General features: G+C 60.7%; 1 protein-coding gene across 1 annotated transcript in view; it reads right to left on the reverse strand.

Moving 5' to 3' along the window:
- Window positions 1-1,369: 1,369 nt before the first annotated feature.
- Window positions 1,370-11,727, reverse strand: part of CCDC88B (coiled-coil domain containing 88B) — a 16,724-nt gene continuing 6,366 nt past the window's right edge. Inside the window, exons 15-28 of the mRNA XM_011942775.1 lie at window positions 10,365-10,388; window positions 9,237-9,361; window positions 9,027-9,144; window positions 7,428-7,523; window positions 7,135-7,275; window positions 6,376-6,632; window positions 5,898-6,041; window positions 5,545-5,731; window positions 5,287-5,432; window positions 4,970-5,068; window positions 4,613-4,779; window positions 3,626-3,832; window positions 3,398-3,466; window positions 1,370-1,858 (exon numbers count right to left, since the gene is read on the reverse strand). Of these exons, the coding sequence (XP_011798165.1) occupies window positions 1,803-1,858; window positions 3,398-3,466; window positions 3,626-3,832; window positions 4,613-4,779; window positions 4,970-5,068; window positions 5,287-5,432; window positions 5,545-5,731; window positions 5,898-6,041; window positions 6,376-6,632; window positions 7,135-7,275; window positions 7,428-7,523; window positions 9,027-9,144; window positions 9,237-9,361; window positions 10,365-10,388 (1,836 nt within the window). The 3' untranslated portion in view covers window positions 1,370-1,802. The remainder of the gene's footprint in view (window positions 1,859-3,397; window positions 3,467-3,625; window positions 3,833-4,612; window positions 4,780-4,969; window positions 5,069-5,286; window positions 5,433-5,544; window positions 5,732-5,897; window positions 6,042-6,375; window positions 6,633-7,134; window positions 7,276-7,427; window positions 7,524-9,026; window positions 9,145-9,236; window positions 9,362-10,364; window positions 10,389-11,727) is intronic.

Genomic DNA, 11,727 nt, shown 5'->3' on the forward strand with positions numbered 1-11,727 from the left:
CCCGAGCCCCCCCGGCCAGGCCTCAGGGCCGTGCGCTCCGGGACCTTACTCGACTCTCCGGGGACCTGGAAACACCCCGTGGGAGCCATCCCTGAGCCCGTGGGTAACCTGGAGCCTCTGGGGCATTTGCCCCCAAGGCAGGGGTCTGCCTGGGAATGCCGGCTGCAGCCAGTGGCTGGAGGACACCAGGAGTCTGTGCCCCAAGATGGGGGGTGAGGTGCCTGGTGCTGCGCAGGCTGAGAAGGGGTCTGGATCCTGGAAGTCACTCAGCTCTCAGGCAGTGGGGCCTGCCCTACTCCACCTTCCTGGGGGTGGCCACCAGGGTCCCACTCCCCAGCAGACTGGCCTTTGCAAAGAGGAGCCTCATCACCAAGAGGGGGCTGGAGCCAAGCCTGGGACCCCATGGCAAGGAAGAGTGGCCAGTTTTCTGACCAGCTCTCTGTAGAGGGGACCTGCAGAAGCACATCAGCCCCTAGCCACCATGCAGAGCCCACCAGGTGCCATGCGCACCTCATGTGTGCTGCCCCTGTTGTCTCCTAACCTGATGCAGTACCCAGCTTCGAGCCCTGAGTAGGCCTCAAGAAGAGATGTCAGTGCCACACGGGGTTGCCCCCTCTCCCCATGAGGCCCAGGGCCCCTGCTGACTGGTCCTCCTGAGCCTCTGCTCCCTCTTGTTCTTCTTGCCTTCCCCTTCCTGACCACCAATGGGGCCACCTAGCAAAGTGGACAACCATGAGGCCCCAGGCCCTGAGACCGGTGGGGAGGGGCTCTCTGCTTCTCTGCCAGCTGGAGAGGCCAGGATGTCCACCCCACGCCGTGTCCTGTGAAGCCCTGGCTGAGAGGAGGAGGGACTCAGGCTGCTGCAGGTCACACCTGGGAGGCTGGACGGGCCGCCCCTCCCAGCTCTGCATCCCCCAAGTTCAGGCTGCCTCATCTCAGCCCTGGGCAGCCCCACCCTCCCCTGGGCGGCCCCAGGTACCCTGACTCACATCCTGCACCCCAGCCTAATTGCCCCCCTTCTCAGGCATCATGCTAGAGGCCCTGGTCAGAGAGCCAGCGTCCCTCCCACCTCTTGTGGCAGCCCCTGGCATTAAGTGATGCCCCGCCAGGCTGTGAACTGCCCCCACCTCTTAGCCCAGATCTTAGACTCCAATCCCTGCTGGCTGCCCAGGATGTCATCCCCTCTCCACTTCACCAGGACATTCGGGCTTTGGCCAGCCAGACTGGCCAAGCCCCTGGAGAAAGGCCTGTGTCGCCCTGTCCAGGCAGGGGCCTTCTGCCCACAGACCCCCGCCAACCAGGAGGACTGGGGTGGCATGTGTTCCTGGTGCCCCGAGGTACCCAATGTAGCCAACAGACAGAGCAAGACTCAGAAGGCTGCAGTTCAGCTTTATTCTCATGCCCCTCGTGTCCAGCTGAGGCTCAAGATCAGCCCAGGCCACAATCTCCTGGCACTGGGACTCAGCTCCCTGCCTGGACTGGGCAGGGGGCTCTACTCCTGCCAGCCTCCTTCAGCTGGGGGATCCCCCAGAGACCGCTGCCTCAGCGGGAGCCACCTGGAAGAGCCAGAATCCCGGCCTAGAGCCACTCGTGAGGACCAGCTGTCCCCCCTGTCCACACACTTGTCCCAGCTCCACCTCCGGGCCCTGGCACTGACCATGGAGGATCTCCAGGCCCAGGCCTCCTTGTCCAAGGACTCCCCTTGGGGGCCCTGGCTCCCTGAGCTCTTGGGCTGCCTGAGGGCCCCGCTGACACTCCAGCGGCAAGAGGGCTGCACTCCCGATCCTGCTGTCCCCATGGTGTCACTGGCTGAGGGACGGGGTGAGGGGACGTTTCTCCGGTTCCTGTACCTCGGGGCCTAGAGGGAAAGGCTTAGCTCAGACCCGCCTCCCTCAGGAGGACTCCCAGAGTCCCAGGAGGCCTACAGGCTCGAGCACCTTCTGCCCACCCCCGACCCGCCAATACCCACCGCTTCCAGCTGCACCATGCCTGCTGTTCCCTCAGTGGCTCCCTCTGCTCCCTCTGTGTTCTCAGGTGTGTCCACACGACAAACTCTCCCCTCAAGCCTTTGCTCCAACTTCACCTCCTCTCTGAGGCCCACCCCAGCACCCTAGTTACTAAAACTCCAACTAGCCTGCCCAGAGTTCCTGAGCTCCTGACCCCTCCCCTGCTCTCCTTTCTTCCCAGAGCATTAGCGCCTCCTGATGGTCCATGGGGTCTAGGGCTGAGCTGCCCTGGGTGAGCTGAGCAGGTGAGATGGGGCTGGCCTGTGACGTGCTTCAAAGACCTACTATGTTTTTTGTTTTTTGTTTTTGAGACAGTCTCACTCTGTCACCAAGGCTGGAGTGCAATGGCGTGATCTTGGCTCACTGCACCCTCCGCCTCCCAGGTTCAAGCGATTCTCCTGCCTCAGCCCCCTGAGTAGGTGGGATTACAGGCATGGGACACCATGCCTGACTAATTTTTGTATTTTTAGCAGAGACAGAGTTCCACGATGTTGGCTAGGCTGGTTTCTAACTTCCGGCCTCAAGTGATCTGCCTGCCTTGGCCTCCCAAACTGCCAAAGACTTACTATGAAAAAATCACATCTGGCCGGGTGCAGTGGCTCACACCTATAATCCCAGCACTTTGGGAGGCCGAAGTGGGCAGATCATCTGAGGTCAAGAGTTCGAGACCAGCCTGACCAACATAGTGAAACCCTGTCTCTACTAAAATAATAATAATACAAAATTAGCCTGGCGTGGTGGCCCATGCCTGTAATCCCAGCTACTCGAGAGGCTGAAGCAGGAGAATCATTTGAACCTGGGAGGCGGAGGTTGCAGTGAGCCAAAGAGTGAAACTCCGTCTCAAAAAAAAAAAAAATCATGTCTAATAGCACAGTCATGATTTTGACACTGGCTACATGCTGAAATGGTAATAGTGTAGGCATATTGAGTTAAATGTTATTAAAATCCATTTTTGGCCAGGCACGGTGGCTCAAGCCTGTAATCCCAGCACTTTGGGAGGCCGAGACAGGCGGATCACGAGGTCAGGAGATCGAGACCATCCTGGCTAACATGGTGAAACCCCATCTCTACTAAAAAAAATAAAATAAAATAAAATTCATTTTACCTGTCTCTTTTCACTTTTTCTGGTGGGCCTACTGGAAAAGTTAAAATTATCAGGTGGTTCACACCGTAGTTCTAGTGGACAGGGCTGTTGTAGATAATAATTATTTTTAGGCAAATTGTTTACTACTCTCTGCCTCTTCACACCAGAATGTTCCCTGCTGTGTCCCCTGCCAGCACGTCACCTGGCACTTGGTAAAGGATCATTGTCAAATAACAGAATGGATGAATTCTGCCAGGGGTCCCAGGCAGGACAAAGAACGCTGCTCCTTCCTCAGGCCCCCACTCACCCTCTCGGCTGGCATCTGTTTCGTGCTCCTGGAGGGTCTCAGCAGAGTTCTCCCATCCCACACCAGGTCCTGGGAGGCACAAGGCAACCACTGGGCCCAGGGCTAGGGCGGAAGTGGACAGAGCTTGCAGGAGACACAGGGAACAAGAAGGAAGCCTCCTCCCCCAAGGAGCTGGTGGGTCCACAAAGAGTTGGGGGGCTGGCTGGGACAGTGACCCTTGTCCCTCACCTTTGCTGTGGGAGATGGGTGCCCCCAGGGGGCCTGGACGGCGCTGTCGGAATCGTTGCCTAGGGGTGTCCCCAGGGCTGAATGACTCAGAGCTTCGGCCCACCGGGAACCTTGAGCTGAGTTTCCGCCGCTGCCTGCCTGCCAAGGTCTCATCCCGCAGGCAGAGGGAGCTCTGGGCCCGGCGCATGGGTGCCGGGGAAGGGAACCCTGCAAGAGGCACAGGCAGGGAGGGGTCAGAGGAGGGGAGGGGGGACTGAGGCTCATGCAGGGAGGAGGTCAGAGAAGGGAAAGGGGGGCTGAGGCTCATGCAGGGAGGGGGTCAGAGGAGGGGAAGGGGGGCTGAGGCTCATGCAGGGAGAGGGTCAGAGGAGGGAAAGGGAGGACTGAGGCTCATGCAGGGAGGAGGTCAGAGAAGGGAAAGGGGTCTGAGGCTCATGCAGGAAGTGGGTCAGAGGAGGGGAAGGGGGCTGAGGCTCATGTAGGGAGGGGGTCAGAGGAGCAGGGGCCTGGGTGGAGTGGAGGGGCCAATGGGTGAAGCTGCCCAGGGCCAGGGAGAGGAGGTGCAGAGAGGGGGTAGGAGCCAGGCAAATGGGGGGGCAGCAGGACGCTGGCCCTGTGCTGGCCTTGACACTAACTCACTACATGACCTTGGGCAAGGAGCTTCCCCTCCCGGGGCCTCAGTCTCCTCATCTGCAGTCTAGGATCAATGACCTCTCCCTAGAGTCCTCTGCACCTCCCAGATCCTGGGCTCCTCTGCGGATGGGGCAGGCTGGGTGGGGGATAGCACAGGCAGGAGAGAGGTGTGGGCCAAGGGTGACCCTGCAGGGCCCAGGGCAAAGAGCCTCTGGTGGCATCAGGGCAGGCTGAGCAGGCCTCAGGGAAGGCCAATGGGGTCATGCATGCAGGCCAGGCAGTGAGGCAGGTGCCAAGGTGGGGGCAGAGGATGTGGGGCAGGGACCATCCTGGCCACCTGACCCCCAGACCCACCTGTCCCATCTGCCTCCCTGCCCTCAGGAAGCTCCGTCTCCGGGGGGCCCCCCAGGCTCTCGGTGCTGCCAGCCCCATCGGCCCCCAGGCGCAGCCCCCCAGGGGGGCCCCCCTCCCGCCGGGGCCGCATCAGCCTCTTCACCTTGTCTGCCAGCCAGCTGCCCTTCCTGGGGGCAAGAGGGCACAAGAGGGGATCAGGACAGGGAGGAGGGAGGGAGCAAAGGGTGTCCTGGGGATGGCAAAGGCCAGGTTGACCATCATGGGGCCTGGACCTGAGCTGGGCCTGGGGTCAGAGGCCAGGGCAGGGGCAGAGGTCAGCAGGATGTCCAGCCTGAGGGAGGTGACAGGGCTGCTCACTTGGTCCGGGGCAGGGGCCCAGGCTCCAGCACACGGTATTGGTCCATGATCTTCTCCACAAGCTTCTGCTTCTCTCGGCGCAGGGCATTAAGCTGTTCCCTGGCAGGAGTGAGAAGGGAGAGGTGGGTGTGAGGCCCAGGGAAGCCAAGGCAGTAGCAAGGCACAGGCTGCAGCGAGGACGCACTGGTCCCTGGCCACAGATCGGACTGACCTGGAAGGTCAGCTCCAACCCTGTCCCTAGGCCCTCACTGGGGGATCTCCCCAGGAACGCCCAAAGGGGATACAGGCCCTACCCCGCTCCCAGTCGGCCCACTCACAGGTACTCCCGCTGCTCGCGGTGCAGGTGGTCCCGGCTCTCCAGGCTGCGCTCCAGGAGCTCCCTGTTCTCCCGGCTCAGGGCCTGCACTTCAGTCAGCAGCTGCCGGTTCTCCTCTTCCTGGGCACTCCGCAGCTGTGTCAATAGCTGGCAGGGGGGCAACATGGGTCAGGGGGTGGGACCCAGCTCAGGACCACCTGGGTATAGGCTTCCTGCTCCCCCCCACACACCCACACCCCCGCCGGCCCCCCAGCCACACCTCACACTGTGTGGTCAGCCGGCAGGCGCTCAGGTCCAGCTGCTGGTTGGACTCGCGCAGCTGCTGGCTCTGCATCTCCAGCTGTGCCCGCTCCAGCTCCAGCCGCGCCAGCCGGCCCCGTAGCTCCCCACGTTCACCCTGAAGTTCACCCCGCTCCCGAGACACCTCTGCCAGCAGCAGCTGAGCCCTTGGGAGGCAAAGAGAGCTGCTCTCCAAGGGACCTGGGTCCTCAGTCCGAGTGCTGGCCAGAGGGGTTATGCCGGGGAGGGAAGGCCAGGCAGAACCCCACCCCCCAAACCCACTTTCGGGATGGGGCCATTGAGAGCTGCTAGGGGCTGTGGCAGGGCCTGCACCTGTCGTGCTCACTCTGAAGCCTCCGCAGCTCCTCCTCCAGGCCCCGCTGCCGATGCCCATCCTGCATCAGGCGTTCACGCTCTGCCAGTAGGGCCACCTCCTGTGCCTCCACGCTGGCCCGCTGGGCCTGCAGCTGCTCATGCCTGGGATGGACAAGGGGCTAAGAGGGCTGCGTGAACCTATGGCCACCACAAGCAGCCAGCTGGACTATCTGGGCCCAGAGGAGGTCTGTCACCTCCTAAGCATAGGTCCCCCAGGGAAAGCCATTGGGCAGAAAGCCATGCCAGGTGCCCACCACTCCCAACAGGTGAGCCCCACGGGGAGCCCAGCCCAGAAGTGTGGGGAGCACAACAGTGGCAGGGGTATCACAGAGCGGAGGTGGAGGTGCTTCCTCATGGGAGTCAGACCTGCCAAGGGGAGTCTTCTCTGGCAGATAGGGGGTGCCAGGGGAGGAGCTGGGCATTTGGTGATGCTCACCTGCCCTGCAGCTCCCGGTGGGCCAACTCCAGTGCCCGCATGTTGGCCTTGAGGTCTCGGTGCCGCACCAGCAGTCCCTCTAGCTCGGCCTCCTGCCGCCGCTGCAGCTGTGCCAGGGCCTCGTGGTCCCGAAGCAGGGCCTGCTGCTGCCCGCGGGTCTCCTCCTGGGACCGCCGCGCCGACCGCACCTCCTCCTCCAGCACCTCCAGCTTGCGGTGCAGCTCCTGGCCCTTCATCTCCAGCACAGACTTCTCGGCCTGGGATGGAGGAGGGAAGCAGAAGCTGCTGGGGAGGAACCCCTGGCTGGAAATCGGGTGAAGGGTTGGGGGCTAAGGGCAGAGGGTAGGGCCCAAGAGAAGGAGAGAGCTGTGGAGGAGGCAGAGGGCTGGGGGCACAGCAGGCAGCAGAAACCCCAGCCAGAGGCTGATGGCGAGCAGGGGAGAGGTGGCAGAGGCTGGCTGGGCCAGGCTGTCCGGGAGGGGCACAGGGCAGAATGGGACTAATGGCTCCCTGTGGAGGGGAGGGCTGGGACGGTGAGAGGGCAGGGGGACACGGGTGCAGATGTGGGGGCTGGCGGCAGGTAGGAGGAGACAGCGGCAGGGAGGATGGTGCACAGTGGTGGCTGGGGTCAGAGGACAAACTGGAGAAGAGGTGGGGCAGCTGGCTGGGAGCTGGGATAGAAAAAGGCCACAGGACCATCCAAAAGGGGCAGGAGGGGGCAGTACATGGGCAGGGATGGGCACCCGGGCGGCCACCCACCTGCAGGCGGCTGCTGTGCTCCTGCGCCCGCTGGCTCTGCAGCAGCAGCTCCTGGGCACGGCCCTGCAGGCTCCCCAGCTGCCCCTCCAGGTGCTGCAGCTGCCCCTGCAAAGCTGCCTTCTCTGCCACCAGTGTCGCATTCTGCCCAGAAGTGGGGGTTAGCGGTAGCCAGGTGGCGGGGGCACCCCCAGTGCCTACCACAGGCCCACACTCACACTGCACAGGGCACCTCCCCAGGGCTCACACTGCACCAGGCACCCCCCTGCCCAGGGCTCACTGTGGCCCACACTCACACTGCGTTCCACCTCAATAAGTCGCACATTCTGGGTCTCCACCAGCCGAGGCTCCACATGCTCTTTGGGCCCCAGCCCCGCGGGGCCCTGGCGCAGCTGCAAGGAGAGTCCCTGGGAAGTCATGCAGGGCAGCGGCTTGGGGCTGCCGCAAGGACCTGCACTTATGGGCCTGTCCTGCCAGCAGCATTTAGCCGGGGAAACCCTGCCCCCATCTCATGCCTTCCCTTGGATCCCACAAGTCCCTGCTCCTGGTTCCTGAAGCTCCACCGTCTCCACCCTGCCCTTCTCAACTTCTCTCTGTCTGCGTCAGAGCCTTCTTCTCATAACACCTCTCCATCCCACTACTCCTCTAAGCCTCTTCGGTTTTCGGTTTTTGTTTTTGTTTTTGTTTTGAGACAGTCTCGCTCTGTAGCCCAGGCTGGAGTGCAGTGGAATGATCTCAGCTCACTGCAACCTCTGCTTCCCGGGTTCAAGCAATTCTCCTGCCTCAGCCTCCCGAGTGGCTGGGACTACAGATGTGGGCCACCTCGCCCAGCTAATTTTTGGGTTTCTTTGTTTTTGATTTTTGTGGGGTTTTTTTGAGACGGAGTCTCACTCTGTCACCCGGGCTGGAGTGCAGTGGTGCGATCTCGGCTCACTACAACCTCTGCCTCCCGGGTTCAAGCAATTCCCCTGCCTCGGCCTCCCAAGTAGCTGGGACTACAGGCACCTGCCAACATGCCCAGCTAATTGTGTGTGTGTGTGTGTGTGTGTGCGTGTGTGTGTGTGTGTGTGTTTAGTAGAGATGGGGTTTCACAGTGTTCATCAGGATGGTCTCGATTTCCTGACCTCGTGATCCATCTGCCTCGGCCTCCCAAAGTGCTGGGATTACAGGCTTGAGCCACCACGCCTGGCCTGGTTTTTGTATTTTTAGTAGAGATGGGGTTTCACCATATTGGTCACGCTGGTCTCGAACTCCTGACCTCAGGTGATCCACCCGCCTTGGCCTCCCAAAGTGCTAGGATTACAGGTGTGAGCTGCTGCGCGGGGCCTCCTCTAAGCCTGTGTTTCAACCCCACCTTCTCCACAAAACCTCCCCTGATTGACTCACATGCACCTGCTGGGTACCTTGCTGGGTGGCACCCTCCCAAGCCCCTGTACGGCCTCCTCACAGCCCCTGGCACCTCGTTATCATCACCTGTTTTCTTGCCTCTATCCTGTCTGGACTGCGAGCTCCCTGAGGATGGCGGCCTGGGATTGGGCCCCACCACCCCACCCTCCGTACGGAGCCCACACACAGCCCAGGTAGCAGAAACCATAACTGGCTTCCTTGATGCCAAGCACTGAGCTCCCTAGGCAGTGGGGAACCCTGGGTGAGAGGCGGAGCAGTCATCCACAGCAGAAGTTCTGTCCATGTGCAGAATGGGGAAAATGAGACCCCGGGTAAGTCAACACGGCCACCTGACTCCCAGCACAGTGCTCCCTCCAACAGGCCCCACATGGGGAGTGAGGCAAGTAGCTAGCCAAGAATCCAGGGGCAGCACACGCGACCCTGGTGTCTGCTCATGGGATGGAGGGCGGGGTGGCATGGCCCCCAGCTCCCAGGCCAGCCGGCGTCACCTGGAACAGCTCCTCTTCCAAGTGCAGGGCCCTGGTCTTGAGCTCCATCAGCGCCTCCTCCTTGCTGGTCGCTGCCGCCTGCAGCTCAGCTTCCAGCCGCTGCTCCAAGCCCTGGTACCTGCCAGAAGAATCCTTGGTACCCAGCCCCACCCCACGCTCACCCCACCACACCCCTGCCTCCCTCACTTTTCCCCTCAGCCCTGTCCCCACCTCTGGTGCTGGCTTTCCTGTTCGCGCAGAAATTCCTGGCGCTCCAGAGCTGCCTGCTCCAGTTCACGCTGCAGATGCTCCAGCCGGGCCCCCAGCTCCTTGCCCCGCACCACAGCTTTCTCCAGCTCCTGAGGGCAGGCAGAGAAGGCTCAGGGCAAGGTGGCAGGGGACAGCCGGAGACAGAGGCCTGAGAGTTAAGAGAGCTGCCTTTCTGTCCTTGACCTGCCATCCTGGGCACGTATTGTTAGCCCTTTGGGCTCTACTTCCCCATCTATAAAATGGGAGCAAAGTCTGGTGCCCTCGAAATTGGGCATGAAAGAGTTGGGGTTCGTAAGCCTGGCAGGGCATGAGGGAGGTCCCTGGGCCAGGAGTCAGTGACACATGTTGGGCAAGTGCCGTCACCTCTCTGAGCCCACGGTTCTTCATGTGTGCAGTGAAAGGTGGACGCGCCCTGTGGGCTGCCACCCCAGCCATGTGACAGCTAGATAGCTAGAGAGGCTCAGCAGAGGCGGGTCTGGTGAGAGACCTTGGCTACAGGGAAAAGGTCACAGAGGACTGGCGGGACAGGAACTTGGGAGTTGACAGTGGGGGCTGGGGGGGTGCCAGGATGCTGCCAGCCAGGTGACCTGTGGCCTTTGGCAGTTGGGCTGCACCACTTTGGAAGGAGATGGGAGGCCCATTCTGGCCTGTGGGCCCCAGAGGGAGGAAGACCAAACCATTCTGCCACGTAGGGGGCCTGGCAGGATGAAGCTTCAGGGACAGCGCCCATGACCAGTTGCCAGCCAAATCCTGCCTCGGAATACAAGCCTACAAACCTTGCCACTGAAAACTACCTTCCTGGATTAATAACCGTACCTAGGCCTTGCCCGGGGGGCACTGCACCTCCTGACACCCTTGGCCACCACCTCTCCCTGAAAAACTACAAGTCCCATGAGGCACTGCTGCCTGTCTGGCTGGCAGCCACTAGCGCAAGTACTGGGGTAGGAGGCACAGTGACTAGAACCACACGCCCAGCCCCTGCCCTGCCCTCCTCCGGGCCCTGGCCACAGCCCTCCTAGGGCCCCCTCCCCCCAGCCTGGGAGGCTTCCCCACCCAGTGGACAACCTGAGAGGCTCCTGGTTCCCTGACCTCCTCCTGGCCAGCCACCTTCTCCTGCTCCAACCAGGAAATCTCACAAAATTCCCCCTTTGTCCCCAGCTTCTCCCACCCTCTCAGTCCTTGGAGCCGGCTCTTCCAGCCCGCCAGCCCTACCCTACCTTCACTGCCTACCTGCTGGCATTCCCTCCCACGGAACAGGTCCATTCTAGGTGCCAGGCATTGCCCCAAGCTCCCTACGCTGATTATCTTACAGGATCCTGTGAGGCAGGTACAATTTTTTTTTTTTTTTTTTTTTTTTTTTTGAGAAGGAGTCTTGCTCTGTCACCCAGACTGGACTGCAGTGGCACAATCTTGGCTCACTGAAACCTCTCCCTCCTGGGTTCAAGCAATTCTCCTGCCTCAGCCTCCCAAGTAGCTGGGATTACAGGTGTGTGCCACCACACCTGACTAATTTTGTATTTTTAGTAGAGTCGGGTTTTTGCCATGTTGGCCAGGCTTATCTCAAACTCCTGACCTCTGGTCATCTGCCTGCCTCAGCCTCCCAAAGTGCTGGGATTACAGGTGTGAGCCACCGTGCCCAGCCGAAGCAGGTACAATTTTTATTCCAGTTTTACAGGCGAGAAAACTGAGACTCAGAGAGGTTAAGTAACTTGCCCCAAGCCACACAGCTGGAAAGTAGGCAGGTGGCCGGGCCAGACAGCATCTCAGCCACACCCCACAGAGTGGACCCCAGAGACGGTCTCTCACCTTCCCTCACATTCACCAGAACCACCTTACCCTGGGCCTGTCTTGCACAACACCTGACCCCACGTCTACCCAGCAGTGTGCTCCCCACCCCCCATCCTCATAAGGGGTCTCTGAGCAAATTACTCTTCCTCCCTGAATTTCAGGGTCCTTGTCTGTACAGAAATGGGACTGGAAACTGCCTGTGCAGGAGGACTCAGTTCCTACCTGTGTTGCAATCTCACAGGTCCCCTAGCACTGGGGCCCATTGGCCCAAACACCCTCCCTGGCGCCTTTTCACATGCAGACCTGACCATTTTGCTCACTTTGCCCATTGGGGAACCTTCAGTGGCTGCGCAGTCCCCCATGGCAAAAGCCCTAACCCCTTCCTTAGCTTGGAAGGAAGCTGAAGCCATGCCCAAACACTGGAGTGCTAGCTTCCTGGTCACTGCTGTGTGCCCAGAGCCTGGTACAGGGCCAGGCACCAAGAAGATGCCCATAAACATGTTTAAATGAATAAGTAAAAGTGTGTCAGCTGGGCGTGGTGGCTCACGCCTGTAATCCCAGCACTTTGGGAGGCCAAGGTGGGCAGATCACCTGAGGTCAAGAGATCAAGACCATCCACGTGGTGAAACCCTGTCTCTACTAAAAATTTAAAAAATTAGCTGGG

Source organism: Colobus angolensis, unplaced genomic scaffold (genome assembly GCF_000951035.1).
Source record: "Colobus angolensis palliatus isolate OR3802 unplaced genomic scaffold, Cang.pa_1.0 Scaffold21, whole genome shotgun sequence".
NCBI lineage: Eukaryota > Metazoa > Chordata > Mammalia > Primates > Cercopithecidae > Colobus > Colobus angolensis.